General features: G+C 32.7%; 1 protein-coding gene across 1 annotated transcript; it reads left to right on the forward strand.

The window, feature by feature from the left end:
• The first annotated feature begins 19,172 nt into the window (after nt 1-19,172).
• On the forward strand, nt 19,173-20,987 carry LOC107886114 (40S ribosomal protein S2-2). Its single transcript, XM_016809950.2, has 2 exons — nt 19,173-20,088; nt 20,633-20,987. Exons 1-2 carry the CDS (start codon nt 19,438-19,440, stop codon nt 20,789-20,791), a joined length of 810 nt encoding a protein of 269 aa, XP_016665439.1. The 5' UTR covers nt 19,173-19,437; the 3' UTR covers nt 20,792-20,987.
• Nucleotides 20,988-24,658: the final 3,671 nt, after the last annotated feature.

Below are 24,658 nucleotides of genomic sequence, written 5' to 3' on the forward strand. Positions count from 1 at the left end.
CATTACACAAACTAATAGGTCTGAGTTGAGTAATATCCAAAGGATTTGAAGTTTTTAGAATTAATACAATATTGGTTTATTGATTGCACTTAGATCTGTACCTTCGTTCAGTAGATTAAGGCAAAAGGATGTAACATCTTCACCAATAATTGACCAACACTTTTGATAGAATAGCGCTGGGAATCCTTCCTCTCCTGGTGTTTTTTTAGGACCCAATTCTTTTAGTGCCTATCGGATCTCCTCCTTCGTGTAGCTCGCCTTTAGTGTTGAAAATACGATCTGGCTATCTCTTCCATTCCTCAATTTCATCTGTTTTCCTACCTTCATCAGATTGCATTTTACAAATAAAATTCCTCCTCCGTCTCTGTGTCGCCTGTTTATGAAAAAAAGCAGTATTTCTGTCTCCTAATTTCAGCCAGTTAACTCGCGCCTTCTGGTCCCAGTAACGCCCGTCTTTTTCAATCTCAAAATTAAGTTCAACTTTTGTATCAATGAGTTCTGCTAGATTTTCATCACTTCTCTCGTCTTTCAGCAATTTTATCAGTTTAGAGGTTAGCACCTCCTTCTTCTCTTTTCTACTATACCGAATTTGATCAGTCCATCTTCATAACTTTTTTTTAACACTTTCCAGCTTACTCAATAAATCTCCTGTGGAATTTTCCCAAATATATCTAACCTCTCCAAAAAATGATTCCTCCATAACCCACCATGCTTCAAATTTGAAGCTTCTATTAATTTGAACCTTATATTCACGTTTTGTAGTAATAAACAATGGACAATGGTCTAAAAAAGAATGATTAATTTCCACCATTTTCCTATTCCTTACCGCCACAGTGTTGACCTCTTCTTTGATTATTAAATCTTCAATCTCCCTTTTAGACCTCTTTTTACCTTCCTCTCCAATTAACACTCCATCTTCTAGATCATGTTCCATTGTAGTATGGAAATGTTTAGCACACGAGTTTTCCCCTTCTTGATGTGAAGTAGGCAGTCTCCCTTCCAAATTTATTCCCAATACTGGATCTATATTATTCCTAATTTCCATATTTTTTTCCAAGAACCCCAGAATTATTCCCTAAAATTTGATGTCCCACCCAATTAGCACCCTATTCTCCCCCTCCTTCCTCATGTAACCAAACACTATTCATGGCTCAAGCTCTTCGAGATTGAGCATACAATGATAAATCCCACCCCATTTCAGCAATTTCCACTCCTAGTGCCATTTTTGCTTCACAAAAAAGTCACTATTGCCCAAATGACCACAATAAAAATAGAAAAGTGATAGTCTTTCGTATTTAGATCGGACATATGAGTACTTTCCATAAAACATAAGCTGTTTCTTTCTTTTCCATGGACATCGAATATCAATTTAGACTTTTATCCTCATGTAATTATGATTTTCTTTCCCCAAATTAGAGCTATCATACTCTATAAAATTCCCTATAAAATTGCCCAGTTGCATTGCCAAATTTTCAGAGAAAAACCAATAGGAATATCATAGATCTATACCCAAAATAGTGTAAAGATTAAAGGGACTTTTAATGGATCCTCTCCCTACTACAGCTTGTATAACACCAATAAATGATTATTGAAAGTCCAAGGTGATCACTTTAAAACCCTCTCCATATCCATGACATGAAAAAATTGCAACAAGTACCTTTTCTCTCTAAGATCCCGAATTTGAATACCCTAAACAGGATGCCATAGACTTTCCATGGTGCTTAAACAAAAAAAAAAGACTTGAAAAAACTAAAAAAAAAAACTAAAACCTACTAGAGAGAGCAAACAGAGACGTGCTAGGTAGCCGACTTTCATCTAGTTCATGTGTATCTAGTTAGTCAACATATATTTATTAAATGAATTAAACTTCTAATAGTTTATGCATACTCTGATTGAGTAATAGGCTCACATTTATTTTTCCTCAATTGCGAGCTAGCATCATAAGGAGTACTCACAAATTTGACATCAAAGTGTCTGAATGTAACGCTCAGTTTGTGCAAGTGTACACAGTCGTTCAAGTAATAAGTAAGTAAATGAGTTATCGTCTCCACAGGGACTATGCATATTAATCGATTGATTGTAAAATTATAAGCTAACAATTTGGTGATAAAAACACAATAATTTGAGTGGGGATGATTAAACTAGATTAGTTTAACTAAATGTAAAAATTGATCCCTAATGCAATTTTAATCTAAGTATACAAATTATCTAAATGTATGAATGAATTTAGCAGCAGAAACACAACTTCAACAATCAATAACATGAATAGGCTAGGATAACTACATTAATCAACTTGATTCATTTTCATTATGCTTAATAGTGTTCGGAAAATATTCCATGGCAACTTGATCTTTTATGAGTTTGGAAACCAAATTAAGTCCTTTTGGAATCTTTTACTTAGTGAAATATGCATTTTACTAATCATATTAACTAAGGGTTTCTTAGTATTTATGTAAAGTAACAGGACGGGTTAGGTTTGAAATAGTTTAATCACATAAACCCAAAAACTATGCAAGATAATAAAGCTCGTTAAAGTTATTATGAACCTTCAATTTAGTTGAGTTAGGATCTAAATTAAGCCTGCACTTTTTAATTATTGCGTCCACTAGTCGTCGTCTGGTTAGGATCACTCAACTAATTCTAATGTATCCAATCACGTATGAATGAAACACATACTTGAATTTAATTGAAAACATGATCGATTGAGGCACAAACACTTTAAACATGAACCAAATGAATCTCATTGAATTAATGTAATTAATCTAGGTAAACAGATTTAAGCTACCATTGTTCATGTCAAGATCACAAAACAAATTCAAACATTAATTTAAAACAAGTAAGGGAAGAATAAACTCTATTTTAAGTTGGCAATCTTGTAGACTTTGATTGAAGGTGTTTTCCTCTGCTCCTCCTGTTGCATGTTTGCTAATGGCTCCTCAAGGTGGCCAGTCAAGAGATGATCTCTTTAAGGATTTTTTTGGCTAAAAAATAAGGGAAAATGGAATAATAGGCGTGGTGGATGAAGAGAACAAGAGAGGGAATGAAGAATGTTGTAAAAGTGAGGGATGGATGGACAAGTAATGGATATTGAAAAGGGTGAGATAGGTGTGGTATTTATACTTGAAGTAGGTGAGAGAGTTTACTAAAAATAGCAGCAACAATCCCTTGGATTTCTCCCTCCTATGGCCTGCCATGATATGTGGAAGAGAAGGTGGTTTGGTTGCTTAATTCAAGCATGAAATCATGCAAGGGGTGAACGGTTTCTCAAGCAAATCTTGTGTGTCGATTTCCAATGTTCTTCCAAGTGTGAGGACTTTCAAATAATTGTCCCAAAATTGATTTCTTGGTTTCTGAATTGCGGTTGCCGAATTAGGCCTCTCTTCTCTTGAACTGGATGGTTGATGACCCAACTAGCTTGTAGACTTGACCAACATGTATCATCTGGGTCAAGGTGGCATCTTGATGACCCATTAATCTTGGTCTTATCGTCCAACACATGAGAATAATAGCTCATTCCATGCAACATTATAATAAACTCAACTCTATGGTAACACTGCATAAGTAATTAATATATTAATAAATAACATGAAATACTTTAATTTTATGCCCAAAAGCATATAAAAAAAACACAAATTCACATACTTTATAAATTCATGTCAATTATTAACATTTAAGAAAAATTCACTTAATTAGTTAACAAATACTCAAGATTAATATTATTTTTAAGTTAAAAGGTGGTAAAAATTAGTAGAAAAATCCTATATAATTTCGAGTTTACATTAAACTTCTTTAGAAGTTTCTCAACTTGATTTCTTTATGATAACATTATGCTATCACATTTCCTTATGATTTTAACACCCAATATAACATTTGCTCCCCATGTCTTTCATGTCAAATCTAGAAGCAATATATCTCTTTGTTTCAAATACTAACTCATAATTAGTACTTAAACTTAACATATCATGGACATATAAATAGATAATCACATAATTACCATTAACAAGTTTGCTATATACAAATTTATCTCCTTCAACAAAAGGAAAACTTTCATTTACTAGTGTTTGATCAATTTTCTCATGCCACTATTTGGGAAGCTTACACACATTAGATTCTTGACTTGAAATGACGCAACTTTCAAGTTGTTTCATATAATTTCTTACTCTAAATCATTTTTAAAAAAGTCATTTTAACTTCCATTTGATGCATAAAAAAATTATGCAACCTGTCTAGCTTTACAACAAAATCATTTTTTCTCAAAAAAATAAGTGTAAAAATTATTTCTAAAAGACTTTTCAGGTCTAGATCTTTTTGACCTTCTCAAATCTCCATATCTACAACCATTTTGTATAATAGGTGCATGAGAAAAATTATCAATTTTTCAAAGGAAAAATATGTTAAAAAATTAAAATTTTTACAACAAAAAAATATATGCAACACTATATTCAACATAGTTATTGAATATGCAATCAGAGCTGATATTCCTTTTCTTAAGATCAAAAGGCATAATCTTTAGACACCCCACATTTTTATGCATTTTAAGTTAAAAAATAATCTTAAAAACATAAGGTGTCTTACCATTTCCATAAAAGGAATCTAACACATATAAATGATATGAAAATAGTTTTCAAGTATATTTGAATTAACAATCACACATTTTAGTAAGTATTTTAATGCCCTAATTTTGTTTCAGTTACCCGACAACATGCAACATAGATCATGATATTTCAATCATGCAAGCAAATAGACTAGCATTGTCATTAATAATTTCTAAATCAAGAAACAAATAATATATAATTACTACAGCATTTTCTCACTTAGGCTAAGATCTTTCTAGAACTAGATTTGAACATAACATTTCCTTTTCCAAGCACGTAGCATATATTCTCTTTCTTATAGTTGGAAGTATGACACAAATGTATTTTAGTTACAACAAATGTGTGGAGTGGCACCACTATCTATCACCTATTCTTTTATATTAGCGATAATATTTAATTAAGAAATGACCAAAAAATTATATAATCTGTCTTGACCAAATTAACATTTGGCTTAATAGGATGATTATTTCTCTATTCTTGATTTTTGTACAGAGTTATATAGTGGCCCAATTTGTCATCATAATTGGATACTAAAATAATGACAATAGTTTATGAATAAAGCACCAGTAGGTTTTTAGGAAAGAGAGGTGGTGTACATGACAGTCTTAAATATTATGGTTTTCCTAACTATAATCGTTCCTACACATGTACTTTCACACTATCACATTTATTTCTAGCAATCAACTATGGATTTGCCACACAAAATAGTTTCCGCTTTTCTTCCCCTTCTTTTTTCAAAAATTTATTTTGGGCTTGTAATAATATATTCATCATAAATCATCTTTAAAAATAAAATCAACTCACATATGCATAAGCATGCAATTCAAAGTAATTAAATTAAAATTACATACTCAATTAAATTTGATAATATGGTAAACAAGAAATTCTTATCATAGTTACAATTTAACATCTTATTGTTAAAATCTTAGTTTTTTTTAATGTAAGGTTTGATCCAACCTGTATTAAGGTAAAATTAATATTAACCAAGTCCAGAGTAAATTCACATTATTACTATTTTAAGAATTTCACTTTATTAAATTCTAATTTAAGAAAAGACGCACTAATTTTTCAATAATAATAATAAATGAATTCATGCAACATAAAATCATGGATTCATGTTTCATTCAAACAACTAATCATAGAAATAACATACTTTACATGCAATCAAAATTTTATTTTTACAAAATTAAATCAATTCTAACCTTTTAGAAACATTTAGATCTCACCCCTTCTTTTATACATGTTATTGATGCATAGGAATCTTAAACAATAAGAATATACATGTCATTAGGATATGTGCAGCAAGACGATAGTAAAAGTAGACACAGGATACCTTCATAGAAACATGACATAGGCATCATCGCTACAATAATGGAATAACAAACATGAGAATTGGCAAGTGGGCAGCATTGAAGTACAAAAATATCCTTAATATGTTGGCATATATTCATCAATTTAACGAATCAAGAATATAAGTTGAATAGCTTGAGGCATGTTGAACATTGTCATTAAGGATATTTCATTGTGCAGCGTATCCCCCATTATTCAATAAGCTCTTCTGTATAAAACGAGAATAGGAATCAACAATAGATTGCAATAAAAAAACACTTAACAAACTCAAAAGAAGGAGAGGAGAAACAAGAAGAAAATGATAGATTTTTTTAGGTGTATCTAGAGTGATAGTGAGTTATGGTATATATAAGAGTTTTACTTGCTAAAAATAGTAAAGGTAAGTGTGTAACGATTTCTAGTGGTGTTGGAAAGTGTGGCTTTGGGACCCAATTTGTAACACCCCCAGCTGTCCAAATTAATCTCCGAACAACCACAAGGTAGCCTACCAAGTAATACTGAACCTAATCTGAGGGAACACGTCAATGCAATTAGCACTCAAAATAAGGAAGGATTCGTTGCACCTGAGCCAAAATTACAGCAAGACAATGTGATGAGCAAAGGTAGAGAAGAGGTAAACAATGATGATCCCAAACAGTTAAGTACGAATCATGAACCTCGCGTGCCATATCCTAAAGCGATGACGAAAGATAGAACAGAAGAACAACTCGGTAAGTTTGTCAAACTCTTAAAGAAATTACATATTAACTTACCCTTTATTGAAGTTCTTTCGCAGATGCCCAACTCAGCAAAATTCTTAAGGGAACTTTTGAGCAAAAAAAGGAAATTAGAAGCTACATCGCATGTGGAGCTCAATGCAGTCTGCTCAGCTATTCTAAAAAATGAGCTACCTAACAAATTGAAAGATCTAGGGAGTTTTACAATTCCTTGCTTAATTGGTAGTTTATCTGTGAATAATGCTTTAGATGATCTAGGGGCAAGGATAAATGTTATGCCATATAAGATGTTTAAAAGACTAGGTCTCAGAAATCCCAAACAGACTAGGATGAGCATACAATTGGCTGACAAAACAATTAGATTTCCTAAGGGTATTATTGAAAACGTTCTCGTTAAGATTGATAAATTTATTTACCCAGTAGACTTTGTCGTCCTAGACATGGATGAGGATAACGAGGTACCTTTAACTTTAGGACGACCCTTTTTAGCAACTGCCAGAACCATTATTAATGTAGGCACAGGGGAGCTAACGCTCGTGCAAGTGATGACGCAGTAACACTCCAAGCACGCGATTTAGTCAAAACCCCTAAGATTCAGGATAATGCTATAAAACCAATCGATGATAAAACTAATATTCAATCATCCTTGTAGGAACCTTCTCGAACCAAGACAACAGAGACAGTGCGCTACTATCATGAAAAGAACAAAGACATCCATGAAGAATGAAGGCTACGGATAGAGGAGCTAGAAGAATGGTGAGAACACAAACTGAGAACACATGATAAACCGAAATTATGCAAAAACAAGCCCGATACCTCTCCTAATCAACTTAAGGTCGGCGATACAGTCTTACTAGATACCGTTGATCCTCACATTGTCACTACCACACCAAATGAGGAAATCCCTCTTACGGTACTTAGTATTTTTCCATTCGGTACAGTAGAGGTAAGTCATCCTAAGTTCGACACTTTGAAGGTAAACAACACTCGTTTAAAACCTTATTTTAAGATTGACAGTAGGAATGAGGAGTATGAACTCCTCGAACCACCATGATCATTCAACGGAGAGGTAAGTCGACCTTAGATTATAAATAAGTGCTTCTCGGGAGGCAACCCGAGCACTAACAATAATAACTTCTTTAAAAATTTAGCCATCAACACCTAATTTACTAACAAAGCTTTTGAATATAGGTTTTCCACAGAGACACGGCCAAGCACACGGGCGTGCTTATGGCCTTGTGAAACAAGGGCATGGAATTCCCCAAACACGGGCTACGATAACACGTCACGGACGTGCGACATGGCCGTGGTCTAGCCTGCCAAAACAACACGAGCGTACAACACGCCCGTGTGGAGGAACCATGGTCGAACCTGTTAAAACAGCACGGGCGTGTGACACGCCCGTGTCGAACACCCGTGGTCGAACCTGTCAAACGTCTACGGGTGTGAGGTAAAACACACGGGCGTGGAAGAAGCAAAGAAGCTAGACACGGTCGTGCAACACGACCGTGGGAACCAACACGCCTGATGCACACGGGTGTGTCAAATTTCAAATGCGTCAAAATAGAAAAAACGCGAAACACACGGGCTGAAATTAGGGCACACGGGCGTGTCTTATGGCTGTGTGTCCCAAGATCTATAAATAGCTGCACTATTCATTGTCTTCTCCATTCAAAAACCCTAACCCTAGCCGCTGTAACTCCACACAGCCTCCTACCACTCCCGTGCGCCGCCGTCAATTTCATTTTTAAAGCTCAATCCCTCTCCCTTAGCATTTGTTTACTCCTTTCACTTCTATTTTACTCATTATTAATGCTTATTATTACAATAATCTCCATTACTTTTGAACTAGTTTTCATTTTTGTTCCTTATTTCTTTTTTAGTTTGCATTTATAGGTTCTTTATTATACATTTCAAATTAAATCTAGTTGTTTGACACACCTCATATCCATGACATTACTATGCTTATTTTCATGCTAATGTCTATCATTTAAATTGCATTCCTAGGTTAGTTACCATACAGTTTATGTTAAATTGAGACGAGGAACACCTTATACCCATTATATTTTTATTCTCGTTCTCACGACTATTGTGGTTGAGTTTGCTTCATATTAGTAGTTTTGGCTGAAATAGTTTACTTCCCCTTCGGACATGTTTACCTATTATTATTCTTTATATCACAGGCCTTCAATGTCATCGTCAAGAGGAAAGAAAACCACCGTACCAGCCTCGAAAAAGAGGAAGGGAGCATCATCCTCCGCGAGTCCAATCGCGAAAATTCGTCACCCTTTTCTACAGTTTCCACGAGGGCCTCAAGAAGAGCTCTTCCAAATACTTCGGGCCCGACCTTTAGCAGCAGGCCGCTGCATAGACTGGGCTGCCATAGAACAAGTCCAGACGGCTGATGCGATTCGGGCTCTCTTAACCACTGACCTGTGGGAGCTGCTTTTCGGGATTATCAAGCCGACATACCTCGAGCTCACAATGGAACTCTGCTCAACGTTCCATCTCCAGACTGTAATGACAAGGTACAATGATCCCGGCACGGTCCAGTTTCGTCTAGGCGGATTAATCCGCTAGCTAAGCGTCCTAGAATTTGGTGCTGCACTAGGCCTATATACAGAGGAGTTTAGGGAGGAGAATGAACTACATGCTCTCAGTCGCCACATACATTTCTCCCCCTCGAAGTGCTGACACACTTTGGCCCTTAGAACAGCCTCGTACAATCCTAGCGGCTCCAAGGCATCAGTTCTCCCACTATCCCTGAGGTACTTACACGTTATTTTAGCTCACACGATTATAGGGAGGTAAGAAAGCACTGGCGTCGTCAACACCCATGACGTCTACTTCTTATGGTGCATGTCGCAAGGGCACGTCATTGACCTTGCCTATTTCATAGCCCTCGCAATTCAACACCAGGCAGAGCGGCATCGGAAGGGGGTCATCTCTATTGGCCCCTACGTGACTCAGCTGGCGCGACACTTCGGGCTCCTCAACACTGCGGCCCAAGAATCATCCTCCACCCTCATCGGCCAGATGTCTCCACAAGGCATCTCGAGCATGCTTAGCATGAGGATGATCGAGAGGCGCCGAGGAACCTACCTTCCCCAGTATCATCTCGCCCAATCCACCGAGGAGGAGGCCTACAAGGACATTCCTGATGATATCCCCCCACAGCACGAGGACCCACCGACTCAGTCACCACCACCCTCTCGTCCAATTCATGCGGCGGCTTCATATGCTGACATCACTGAGCGCCTCACTCGATTCGAGCAGCAGTGTTTTTAATGATTTGACAACATTGATGCTACTCTACACCAGATTTGTCAGCACCTTTAAATCCCATCGCCATCCCCACCTCGCGAACCATCTAGCTATGAAGATGTTTAAAAATACTTATTTATTATTTTCTGTTTTAATTTTTTATTGAAACTACTTTTTATCTTTATTAGATATTAGAAAAGTTTATTTTTATTTTTATTATTAATTTTGGTTATTTCCTTTTAAGTAATTGTTCTTCCTAATATCCTCTAAAAAGTTCCTGATTTTATCAAAGTTATATAGAGCTTTTAAGCTCATCATCACATAGGAACTAAAACTACCACCGGAAAAGGTTCCTCACGACTGCCATGTCCTGCTCGACCCCGACCATAGCCACCACTAGATATAATATTCTTGTGGCGTAGGATTTATGGACTAATGAACCTCTACGACCACCGGAGTATCCTCCTCCATTCTTGAACCATCACTCTCCAAAACTCTAGTTCGAGGAATTCATCATACAGGAAGTGTCACTTCTCTCCCTATCTTATTTTTATTCTTTAAAATCTATCTTTGTACATTGAGGGCAATGTACATCTTTAGTGTGGGGGTATTTATTAATGATTGTCTTGTTCTCTTAAAAAAGCTCTCATATCATATTTAGGATAAATTTTGATTGGTTTGTGATTTTAATTGATATATCTTGAATTAAAACATAGGTTTCAAACTTTAAGTCATTAGAGAATCAAGCATGATAAGTTGATTTTTAAGAAATTAAATTATAGGTTGCTTCCCCAAGTCTAGGTATTACTTTGAATAAGAATTCACGAGTCTAAACATCAAAAAGCCATAATTTTTGTGAGATTTTTGAGCCTTTTGAGCATCTATTCATCCTTTCATGTTCACTTTTATTATTGCTTTGAGTGCGTTAGTATTGAATTGTTATTCTAGAACTTGTTTGATTATGCATGTCGAGACCACACCATTTGATTTGATATGTCAAAATGATTAAGACACTTAGGATTAACCCACTCATGCCATGAAAAGCCTACCTCCAGGATTAACCCCTAGTAAACCCCTTTGAGCCTACTCAAGCCATTCCTTGTATTACCCTTAATATTAACCATTAACCCATTATTGTTGAAACCCCCCAAATTAATTTGATCCCTATTTTTGTCGAGATCTAAATTGGAAAAGTTGCTTAGCTATGTTTTTCTTCTTTATCTAACTTGTTCTTAAAAAAAACTATGTATACATATTAGTAATTCCATATTCTGAGAAGAAGCTCTGTTGTACTAAAGTGAAGGTTAACTCTTTTTCTAGTTAGGCAATTTTTCAATTCAATCTCGATTCTAACCCTTTCTTTCAGCTTGTGACCACACCCTCCTAACCAAGCCGCACTACAACCCTCTAAAGACCTTTTGATTGATGTATCATCTTAAATTACAGTGGTGGAGATTTGATTTTCATGTAAGCCTATGGTAATGAATTTTCATTATTGACTATTGAGTGCTTCATTTATTGTCCTTAAACACCTCGAGTGATTTGAGTGAATCTTTAGTGAGGACTGTGATATTCTAAATCAAAGCTAATTACTTAAATGCGAAGAGACACCTATGTTTGCATGATTAAACACTCAACTTGGAATGTTTGAAACTTTTATGTTCTTTTAGTCGAATTTTCAGTGTATGATTACCTATGGATTACTTTACGATATTATCGAGAAGAATTATAAGTTGAGAAGAATTTATTTGGATTATAAGTTGAGGATTTTGCTTGAGGACAAGCAAATGCTTAAGTGTGGGGGTATTTGATAAACTGTAAATTATACATATTTTTACCCCATGTTTAATGCATTTTATGGATGATTTATCATTAGAATTAGTGAATTCGATGCTCCTAATGCGTTACTTTCATATTTCATACTTAGGAGAGCATAGGAGAACGAAAGGAACGAGAAATGGGCCAAAGTACGAAATCAACACGCCTGGACCTCCTCACACGGGCAAACCACATGTTCGTGTCAATTTGGCAGGCTCGAACACGGCCTGAAGTAATCAAACACGGGCGTGTCCCTGCCGAGCCCAAGTTGAGTCCAATTCGGAAAAGGCCAATTTTGAGGGTTTCTAAGCATTCCAAAGCCTATAAATACATACTAGAGGAGGAAGAAAAGGGGAAACGGAGAAGAGGGGTAAGGAATTACCTTAAGGAAGCCGATTGATCCATCTCAGAAACCGGATTCATCATCAAGACTGAAGATCTCTCCTCAATTTCCCTTCAGGAGTTTTGGGTTTTCTTTATGTTTTGTATTCTTTATTCTTCTAAGATGTTTTCTTATTTAGTTACGAACTAAATCCCCTAAATACCTAAGGGGAATGAAACCTAAGACGAATCTTGTTATTATTTTCTGAATCGTATCATAAATATTTAACTTGTTCTTAATTATGTGTTCTTAATTCTTGTTTTGATATCCCAGGATACTAATTCAAGACACGCTCTTATTTAGAGGAGGAATAGACCCTGTCTAATAGTAGATTTGGCATAATTAAGCGGAGTTGATCGGGTGCCTAGAAATAGGGTTACGAGATTTTACCGGATTAGGGTGAAACCTAATAAGGGGATCCATAGATCGAGTTAATGCAACCCTAGAATGTTAATTAGAGAAAAGTCTTGGTTATTTAATCTAGGGATTAGACGTTATTAGTCTTGAATAGGGATAATAACATAACTTAGGGATCTCTACAGAACAAGTTGAATGAATAAATCGTTTGATTCGGAGCCAGAATAACAAGTAAAGTCTAGGTGGATTTTTCCTTATGTATTGTCTCAAGTCAATCGATTTTCCCAAAAAGCAATTCCCTAATTCTTTGCTCTGTGCGTTCTTAGTTTAAATAATTAGTTCATTAAAACAAACCCCTTTTATTCTTAGGCTAGATAATAAAAAGATAGTTATTACTAGTATTTTTGGTTCCCTTGGGTACAATATCCCGGTCTTGCCGTTACTAACTATTGTTCGATAGGTGCACTTGCCTTTTCGTTGTGATAATAGTTAGTCTAGGTTTGATCTTCATTATAAATATTTATTACTTGTTACGAATCACTGCGATCAATAATTCAATACCAATCATGAATCACAATTATTATCTACTTAAAACATTAACTAATTTCATTCAATTACTAAACCAAACATTAAATCAAACAAATATACTTCAAAACAACATGGTCATTAAATTCATGATATGGGTTACAAGGCATTAACAAACAAAAACACACTTCTGTACATCCTCACATTTGTATAAGTCATAATTATAAGTATAAAACATAATTTCAATTAAACAAATAACATGATTTTATTTATCATATTATGATGTACATGAAAAAACCATGTTTATTCACTTAAACCGACTTCATACATTCAACATCAAATTTATATACTTACACCATTAGCATACACAAATAACAACTTTTGCACATACTTTTAATAAAGTCAATCGAAAACTTATTATATAATTTAAGAAGCAATTACACATGCAACCTAATACATTTTAACATGACCGAGCATGTTATTAAAGTTTAATTACATAATATATATACTTGCCCTAGGTTTCAAAGCCATACTTAACCATTGTATTCATGCTAAATAATTGACCAAAACAATCTTGAAACATTTTTCTAACTTCATACCATGCATAGTCGAATCACATTATTTAAACCACATACACATCCAAACATTTCATCAAATGTAAATTGTTTAAACACACATGTGTCGAAACACAAACTGTAGTATATTCAAACATAAATCTTGCATACCATGTTAAAACATATCAAAACATATTTATAAGAAGTTCGGATATAGCTTAACAACCTTAGATTCCAAATCGCTTATAACACATTGACTAGATACAGCAACCTAATGCACATATATTTTTATCTATGCATATCATAGCCGAACCAACCACACATTCAACCAAAACCATTAATCATTTCCCAAAACATATAACACCCATCTTACATACCATTCATTCATAGCACATAACGTTATAACCAAAACGATTTCAAACCATAATCAAACATAACTGAATTATCAAAACCAAGCTCATTAAACATTATAACTAAGTACACATAAAACCAAGACTAAGCATAATTAGCAAGCCATTTTCACATGGCTTTAAATCCATAGCCAAATTCAACATTTAAAAAGTATGTTCCAGCCTATACATGCCATAGTTCAAGTTCAACTATATAAATACCGAAACAGTGGATAGTGTGATGAACTTTGTTGACGATCCCCGAGCTCGTAACTTGATCCAAAATCTATAAAACAGAAACACACATATACACAAAGTAAGCTTTTATAGCTTAGTAAGTTATAAGCAAGTGACCAACCCAAGTATATAATCAATTCATTTTAAACTAACCAAATTATAATAACATTCTCATTCCTTTGTCTCAAATTTCCACATTGACCGAATGCTCAAGTAATCAATTTACGAAATGTTATTCAATTTTCATAGTCAAAATGTCATTAAATGACCAAATATACATATGCTCAAATATATAAACTCAAGAACCATAATATAACATCTTGGACATATTTTACTTATTTGGTCGAATTTACATACTATAATCACATATGTCTTTCATTTGCATCAAATTCAATTTGTAACAAATAATCAAGTTAATCACTTACCTTAATTCAAATAAGTAACAAGTTAGTTCATACCTGGCCATTTAGCTCGTTTTACACATTCAATCACACTAATCGTTGCCCGATGAACCATTCGTAATTGGATAGGACACTCGGATAATCACACATATATCGTACAATGCCAACGTCCCAGACGTGGTCTGACATGTAATCACAGATCGATGCCACTGTCCCAAACAGGGTCTTACTTACACACATATATCGGAATCACATATCGATGCCATGGTCTTACTCGCACACATAAATCGGAATCCTATGTCATGACATATGTATCCTAACTATTCCTAAGGTTCATACAGGGCTTTCGGATGTCATAACTCGATTGAAACGAATTCAGAAACACAGTAATTAAGCTTATCCACACATTCGGCTATAGCATATAATAATTCATACATATTAATTCAACATATATACTTTGCATTTATTTAAAATAGAGTACGACTATTTGCTTATAAACTTACCTCGGACGATGAAAAATCGGAACGGATCGGCTAGTCGACAACTTTAGTTTTCCCCCGATCTAAATCCGATTTTCTCTTTTCTTGATCTAAATTAATATAAATTAAACTTATTAAATCAAATATTCAATCAAATTCATCCAAAAACACACAAATGGGCAAATTACACTTTTACCCCTGATATTTCATATTTTTCACAATTTAGTCCATATTGCACAAAACACAAAATATGCAAAATCTCACAACATAGCTAGGCCAAATCTTCCTTATATTCATACAAGTCCTTAAATTTCATTTATTTCACATTTTAGTCCCTTAAATTATTATTTTTGCAATTTAGGCCTAATTACTCAAATTCATCATAAATTCCACTACAAAACATATTAATCCAAAACATATCTTTCGTAATCATCATCAAACATCACAAAAAAACAAATATTCATCAATGGAATATCTCAAAATATTCATCAAAATCAGAAATTCTAGCATGGGTCGGATAGTATTTGAACCAACGATCTCAAAAACGTAAAAATTATCAAAAATCGAAACCAAACTAACCTTGAATTTGAATCAACAATGGCCGAATACCTAACTTGTCTTTCTTCTCTTTTATTTTCGGCAAGAACAAATATAAACACTAATATATGGCTTTAATTTATGATATGTTTATAATATATTAACTTATTAACTAATTTACCTAATTAACCTTTGTTTTAAAATATAAAATCATGGTATAATAAGGCCATTACCGTCCATTGCATGTTATCATGGGCTAATTACCACATAAATACCTCCATTTACAAAGACAAACACATTTCGGCCCTTATACATTAATCCATTAAATTTTCACTTTATGCGATTAAGTCCTTTTATTTAATTGAGCACTTAAACGACAAAATTAAATCACGAAAATTTCACGAATATAAATTCACACAAAACAAACATAGAAAATAATTTTTAAATATTTTTTGACTCGAATTCGTGGTCCCGAAACCATCATTCTGATTAGGGTCTAAATCGGGCTATTACATATGCCCTGTTTTCACACGATCTAAGACAGGGCATGTCTACTAGCTGTGTGGGACACACGGCCTGTTCACACGGGCATGTGGTACTTGAAAATTGAAATTTTTTCTAAGTTTCTGAAATTTTTAATATGTTACGATTTAGTCTTGAATGCATGATTAAAGCTTGATATGCTTTTTTAAAGTACATAGTGAATGTGAATGAATGATATTGACTGAAAATAGATGTTATCAGGTATATGATTGTTCTTAACTGAGTTACAAGTCTGGTAATGCCTCTTAACCTATTCCGGCGACGGTTACGGGTTAGGGGGTGTTACAGAGACGATTAATTTCTATGTATTAAATCTATTTTATTAGTTAAGAATTTATATTAGAAAACTATCATCTTTTCCTCTACTTCGTACTATGCATATATTTGTATGGTTAAATCACATGCAAAGGTAAATCAGAAGTTTAGTAGTCTAAATATATTAATTAGTTGGTATGATCAGTTAGACCATTCCGATCAATAATGATGCAATAAATGGAAATTTACATGGATATTTATTAGAGAACCTGAAGATTCTTCCTTTTAAAGATTCCTTTAGTGTTGTTTGTTCTCAAATGATTTAGTAAAACCTCACTAACAAAAGTTGAGATTGAATATATTGCATTTCTGAAAGAAATATGGGCTCATTTATCCAACAAGTGGATGTTTTTATATAATTTTGGTAGATGCATTTACAAGTTAATCACATGTGAGTTATCAACTTGCAACCTGTAATTTGCGAGATTACTTGTTTAATGATTCGTTTAAGAATAAAACTTTCAAATTATGCAATCAATATAATTCTTGCTAATGAAGGTGCGTTGTTTCTTAGACTTTCAATTATTTTTGAATGCTAGATTGTCAGTGCAAGTAACTATCGCAAAAGCCTGTTGTTTATACGTATAAAATGGTTTTACAGAATTTATAAAGTACATGCCTCTAGTTAATGGCTAAACCATATCTTTTGAGAACAAAAGTTTTTTTGTATATGTACAAGGATATTATATTTTACATGAATTGACACTTGTACACACCATGCCAATAAGTTATAATAAATACACTCTATTACAATTGGCTTTTGGTCAAGAGCTAAATTCAACCCATTTTAGAATTTTTGAATGTTTGATATTTGTTCAAGTGGCTCCACACAATGCACAAAATGAATTTTCAAATGAAGTTGGGAATATATATTAATTATGAGTCTCATTGTATTATCAAATGTTTTAAATGAATTGAAGATTCAATAATGACATGATTTGTGATTATTATTTGATTTGATAGTTTTCCCAACCTTAGGGAGAGAGAAATAATAGCTTGATAAATAGATTACTTGAAATGAATTATCATTATCTATATCCTCGTAGAAAGTGATTTGAGCCAAAAGTTCTAAAAGATAATTCATTTTATTACAAATTAACTACCATATGCATTTACTGATCAGATGAGAATAACAAGTGTTATATACAAGCTAAAGTTTTTATTTAAATTGGAGTCCTAGTAGGAAAATTTCTAAGAATAAAATGAAAGTAATACATACCTGAAGCATGGTATATCGATTGGTTCCAAAGAGAAAATTCTCATAAAAGAAAATAATAAATATAGATGGTCATATAGTGGACGTAGGTGTTCCTGAAGAGACTCAAAACATAACTAATTATTAAAACTCTATAAGAGATTCAGGTACCTGAAATTGAAGATAACAATAGTGAAAATAAAGAGATCTCGATACGTAATGTCAATATGAGAAAATATGGAACTGTAAGAATAGAAAGTTGTCAACAACAATTTTGCATGCAATATTATTATTGAAATAATGAAAGAAAATGAGGATCTTTAATAAATTTGCCAATAAATATAGACATGGAATAGATTGGCTAGAATGAAAAGAAGCAATTCAAGTAAAATTAAATCCATAAAGTTTTTTAGCTAATAGTCCAAATGTCTAAAGGTATAAAACCAGTGAGGTATGAATGCGTAGTTATGTGAAAACAAAATAAGAAAAACGAAAATTTTCGCTAAGTCCTAGCATTGAGTATGAAAGGTATAATATTTTTTTGTGGTGGATGCAATAACCTTTAAATATTTTATTATCCTAGCAATTTATGAAAGATTTAACATGTGTCTTATAATTGTTGTTACAATCTTTATACAAATCACTATATAGCGAAGTTTGAAATCCTTGAAGGATTTAGAATGTTAGAAGCATATAAAAATTCCCGAGAAATTGTTCAATATGTTTGTGTAAACATTTATATGCATTAAAATGATATGAACATATAGGGTAAATTTGACTTAGCGAATAATACTTGAAGAAAGATTATAAAGGGATTCAAATTACCTATATATATTTTTAATATCATGATCAAGTTTTGGTATTATTATTATTGGAATTCCTAAAGAAATCAAAATATATTTTCCTAAAATTCTTCCTCACTCATGACATTTAGAAGAATGATGATATAAACATTTATTAAGCACCACATCATTCAAGTGATCATTAAAATGTTAGTATTCAAGATTAAATACATAGATATGTATCTAATAAATGTTGTTTGATAAATATTCATATCATCATTGGGTTTGTCCCATTGAATTTTCTTGGTAAAGTTTTTAACGAGGCGGCATGTTATATATATTATAAATATTTTTTCTTTCACTAAATTTTTTTTTCTCACAGAGCTTTTATTTTAGTAAGGAAACATTGTAAACATTCCCATTAATGAATTCTTTTGTTATTTTCTCTCTTTATTTCATAACAAAACGAATAAAAAACTGAATTTTTATATTTTTATTGTCTATATTTTTTAATTAATGAAACTTAAACCTCTAAATATTTTAATTTTGTATGAAAGATGATACAATTAAACCAACTATATAAAATTGTTAATATGAATTGCTTTTATTTTTTATGTGTCATAAATAAGTTGGATGGGTTTTAATTGGTTTTGAAAAAAAGGTTATATTGAAAAAATTTCAGTGGTTTTTAAAAATTATCTCTTATATATTTGTTTCTAAAATTTATTTTCATAAACTTTTATAAATTTTTTTTTGAGACATTATACATTAAATGAAAAATAGAATCCAATTATTCACAAAAAAAAATCCAATTCTATTTCTTAAGCTCGACAAATACAATGGAAGCTCATAGCCCATAAACTTTTTGTTAGCCCAAAAAATCAAAACCCTAACTTGCTCACTCTCTGCATATAAAATCCTAACCCTAGCCGCTTCTATTACCTTCTTTCAGTCTCACCATTTGTCTCAAACCCTAACCAAAGGCAAAAGGAAAAAAAATGGCAGAAAGAGGCGGAGGTGAACGCGGCGCTTTCAGGCGTGGCTTTGGTGGTGGTAGAGGTGACCGTGGTCCAAGAGGCAGGCGCCGCGGCCGCAAGGACGAAGAGGAAAAATGGGTACCCGTCACGAAACTCGGCCGCTTAGTCAAAGCCGGCAAGATCACATCCCTTGAGCAAATCTACCTCCATTCTCTCCCTATCAAGGAGTACCAAATCATCGACCAACTCGTCGGCCCTTCACTGAAAGACGAGGTCATGAAGATCACTCCAGTTCAGAAACAAACTCGCGCCGGTCAGCGTACGCGCTTCAAGGCCTTCGTCGTCGTCGGTGACGGAAATGGACACGTTGGACTCGGTGTCAAATGTAGCAAAGAAGTTGCGACGGCTATAAGAGGGGCGATCATATTGGCTAAGTTGTCAGTGATACCGGTTAGAAGAGGTTACTGGGGAAATAAGATCGGAAAACCCCATACTGTTCCATGCAAGGTTACCGGGAAATGTGGGTCCGTCACCGTTAGGATGGTGCCGGCTCCTAGAGGTGCTGGTATTGTGGCTGCTAGGGTTCCCAAAAAGGTGCTTCAGTTTGCTGGAATTGAAGATGTCTTCACTTCTTCAAGGGGTTCAACCAAAACTCTTGGAAACTTTGTCAAGGTATCAACTTTTTCTCCCAAAATTTTTTATTTGATTTGATATTTTCGTAATTTAAGACTGTTTATGGGTTTATCTAGATCTGTTTGAATATGGGTTGCTTAATGTTTCAGTTTCTATTCATTAACTTTTGTTTTGTTGCCTACTGTTTCTTCTTTCATACGGTGAGATATTATAGTTTGCTTGGTTTATATGAAACATATATAGATCTATTTGAATAAGTATAACGTTAATTAATTGAATTCAAGTTTGTGATTTAGGTAAGGTGGTCGCTGATGCTTTCTATTTCCTAGCATGTTTTGGGATTTGTGTTGTCTATGGTGAATATGAATTTGTTTTTCTATGTGTACGTGTATGCATATATATTAAATAACCTTAAGATGTATAAACATGATAATAAACTCTTAAAGAATAGTCTGATTCCATATGTGTTTTGCTTGAACTTGAAGAATTAGAGTTTGAAGTGAACTACACTTAATATGCGATTCAGAGATGCGAATTTATTGACTATATCTCATTATTGGTGGTTGTTGCTCAAAACTTGCAGGCCACCTTTGAATGTCTTCTGAAAACATATGGTTTCTTGACACCGGATTTCTGGAGAGAGACTCGTTTCACAAGGTCTCCATTCCAGGAGTATACTGATCTGTTGGGAAAGCCATCGAAGACCCTTGTACTGGAAGATGTCGAGAGAGTTGATATCTGATTGAAGATCAACAGTGTCATTACTTATTAGTAAGTTGGATGTGTGTCTAGGTCCTTTCTATGTTGCAATCTTTACTTGTGTCTTTGCTTGTTTTGATTTTGTCATGAGATTAAATCAGTAATGGTTCAATTTTGTTGTGTTTTTTCATCTGGATTCTTTATAAAGATTGTGGATGAGTTGAGGACTTGTCTATTTATATGCTGCTTGCTTGTGAATTAATGTTTCATAATATGATAGCATGCTTCTTATCAAGTCTAAATTCGAAAGAATATGGATCATTTTTCAACCCAAAAGACTGGTTGGAACAGGCTTTATAAAATCTCTCTAGGCCCCATTTTTTAAAAAAATTCCACATGTTTCACCCTGTGATGAAAAAATATTGGATTGAAATCGAGCCGAGCAGAGTGAGAAGTTTGAGTAGAAGCTTTCTATGTCCAAGTTAACTTGTCATATTATGTCTTTTAGTGGTCAAATTTGATTCACATTGATTTTATAAATTTATTTTTTGGTGTAAAAACATGTTTTCAGAACTTTGAATATATTAGTTTTTAAAATATTTTTATAAAAAATAAATTAAAATAATGGAAGTCGAAGTGCGGAAAAATTGACGGTGACTTGATTAAACTTTGTTTAATACGCACTTTCTTCATGGAGAATTTATGAGTCTTTTTAAAAAAGTTTGAGAAATCCTGCAAATTACAGTGAGTCAAGAAGCCCAATTTTATAAAACAGGGGTCAGAAGCACTTAAACTTTTTCAACAAAACCTAAAATTGAAAAAAAAAATTAGTCCCCTTTGGACCATGGCGTTTGAATTTGTAGTGCAAAAATTGAAGTAAGCTGCTCCAGTCGGTACGTTTTTGTTTCATGTTACAGTATTGTTGTAGTATTTAATTTTATCGTCACTGTTGATTTTACACTAACTATAAATAAATATACCATTCATCCAAACTCACCTCAAGTCTTGGATCTCCTCCATTGAGGAGAGATTTCCCAACTGACATCAATATTTTCACTGGAGGGTTAAGCACCAGTTGCAGCAACTAGTGTTTATTCTTATCAAATGTACTTCCTTTTATCCATTTCTTTCTTTTCCCCCCCAAGTGTTAACCTATTAACTCACAAAATATTTTTTATACCTAATATATGTTATTTAAATATGCTAAATATTCTTAATATTTAATATGTTAAATATTATTAAAAAAATACTTGTAAAATAATAATCTAATGGACTTGGATCAATGTAAAATATTATTTAAATAAATAATAAATAATTACATCACTAATAGAAATTCATATTACACATTATTATTTAATTAATAAATTATAAATTAACATATTTTTAATAATTTTTCAAAAATGATATAATTTAAAAGTTTTATTATATGCTATTTTTAGCTTAATGTCCTTAACAGTAATTTTTCATCCTTATTTAGTTGCATTTGAATTCAAGCATATATTTCATCATTAGTTTTAATTTCATTGCTACAATATTCAATTTCACTATTTTTGTTGTTTTTAATCTCACCTGAACTAATCTCACAACCCATCTAAAGTCTCCAACAATGGAAGTGAGAAGGGACATATTAGGTAGAAGTATTATGGAATCCTTGTTTTTGGATAGATCGTATTTTGTCTCTTTTACTAAAAAATAAGCAAAGTAGTCCGTTACATTAGTCAAAAAAGCATATTAATCATTTCTATTAAAAACTTCATGTATTTGTATTGTTAAAAATTAATGTAATCGACAAAATAACTAGATAGTAACATATGGCGTGTCATGTGTTCCGAATATTGATCTATAGAGACCATAGAAATGAATGTAATTTTTAATACAAGGACCAAGTTACTCTTTAATCTAATGTATAATAACCAATTTACTTATTTTTTTAAGTAGAGAGAACAAAATGTAATTCAGCTTTTAAATACATGAGCCTTTATGGTACTTTTACTTATATATTAAGAGTAAAGTACTATTTTGAAACTAAAACTATTTTATAGAAAGAAGTTTTATTAAGTTTACAAATTACTCGAATTAAATATTAATATGTTTGAACTTTGATTTGTTTGGTAACTCGAACTTGAGTTTAGGTAAAAAAAATGGTTGTGCTTGAAAAAAGCTTTCGTCTCCTATTTACCCTCTTGGGAACCAATGATCCATATATACCTAAGAACTAGAGAATTAAAGAATTGACTGAGAACCTCACGTAATGGCCTTATGGTCAAGGGTGTTCACTGCCCCAAGTATGGCCTGAGTTCAAGTCGCATTTGTCGCGTTGGTTATTTGGGCTTTATCTTGTTATTATAATTCATAAAAAAAAAATTCTATTGCTAAACACTTCACATTTATTGTTTGATGGTAAGGCCGTGCTTACCTATGGACTCAATGTTCATTGCCTAGCTCAAGAATTTGTCCGTTTGCATTACTCGTGCAATGTTGCGTGTAGCGTTATGATGAATACATGTCTTACATTAGACCTTTTGGGTTATTTACCCTTTATTCTATGGTGGTATAATATATGCCCCTCCTGGATTTTAGAAATGTTATAAAATAAGTTGAGGAGGACCTAGGTTAGGGTTGTGTAATACGAGTGTCCAAGTTAAAGAGGAGAAATGGATGTTGAGCCAATATCTTTGGGCAGATAGCACGTCCTAATTTCAAACTACTACTACTAATAATACCAAATCCACATGTTTCACCCACTGCTAATATATTCGGGTTTGAATAGTGAGAAACTCTAGTCTGAGAAGAAATTTATTGATTAAGTTTGATTTTGTATTTAAATAATAACTTTGAAGAATATGGACAAGCAAACAATGAAAATCAAGAAGCTCAATTTCACAAAAGAAGAGGAGGTTATTATGAAATGCCAAAAGAGTATTTGGCCATTTGTACTTGGTTTTAATGATTTGGCATTTTGAGCTATTAATCAATTTAGAAAAATAAAAATCAAATTATTTTCCAAGGCATTACCACTCAAGGTTGAATTATATAAGCATTTTCTTAATGAGATGGATTGTTTGTCATCACTTGGTATTTTGTATTTGAATGAATTTAGAATATCCTCAATAGTTTTTGAAACTGTCAAACTTCAATTGTTTAACTTATTAAAAATAATGCTTGCTAATAAATGTGTTCTCCAAATTAGGATAAAAATGGTTACTTAATTTGCTTGAAGTCAAATTTCAAGAATTACAAATTTCTCAATATATAAAATTCTTTAAACATTAAATAAGCTCTCAATTATACTTATTTTTCCATTTTGTTCTAATTTTGTACTTAAATTTTTTTTTGTCCATTTTACAATGGTTGTTAAAAAAATTTATTTGGCCACTTTGGCCAATGAAAAAGTGTCACATGACATTTTTTTGTCAATAAAAAAATTTCACATGATAAATAAATTTATTTAAAAAATATATATAATTTAAATTCAAAAATAAAAAAATATAACATTAAATATTTAAATATTAAAAAAATACTATTGACTTTGACTTACCATTAATAGGCATTCGCCGACCATGTCGCGCTATTAAAATCACCATGTGTCTTTTTTTATTTTTTAAAATTAAAAAAGTCTAATTGTTTTATAAAATTATAAAATATATAATTATAAATTTTAAAGTTTTAAAATAATACATAAAAATTGAAAATTTTTATAAATATTAAAAATTTATTTAAATTTCAAGTAATTGAAAAAAAAAACCTTGAAATTTAAATATCATTTTAGAATTTTATAAAAAAAAATTAATTTTTGTTATGAATATCTTATTAAGTGGATGTCTATAATGATCAAGATAAAGTTTTGATATACTTTAAATTCTAATAATTATTAGAATTAGATCTCTACTTCTTTTATACTTCTTATGTT

This window comes from Gossypium hirsutum, chromosome A03 (assembly GCF_007990345.1).
Source record: "Gossypium hirsutum isolate 1008001.06 chromosome A03, Gossypium_hirsutum_v2.1, whole genome shotgun sequence".
Taxonomy (NCBI): domain Eukaryota; kingdom Viridiplantae; phylum Streptophyta; class Magnoliopsida; order Malvales; family Malvaceae; genus Gossypium; species Gossypium hirsutum.

Excerpts from the sequence above, each read along its gene's own strand:
- LOC107886114 (XM_016809950.2), top strand. The coding sequence starts at position 19,438 with ATGGCAGAAAGAGGCGGAGGTGAACGCGGCGCTTTCAGGCGTGGCTTT. Across the intron at positions 20,089-20,632 it reads CTCTTGGAAACTTTGTCAAG|GCCACCTTTGAATGTCTTCT; the intron begins GTATCAACTTTT and ends CAAAACTTGCAG.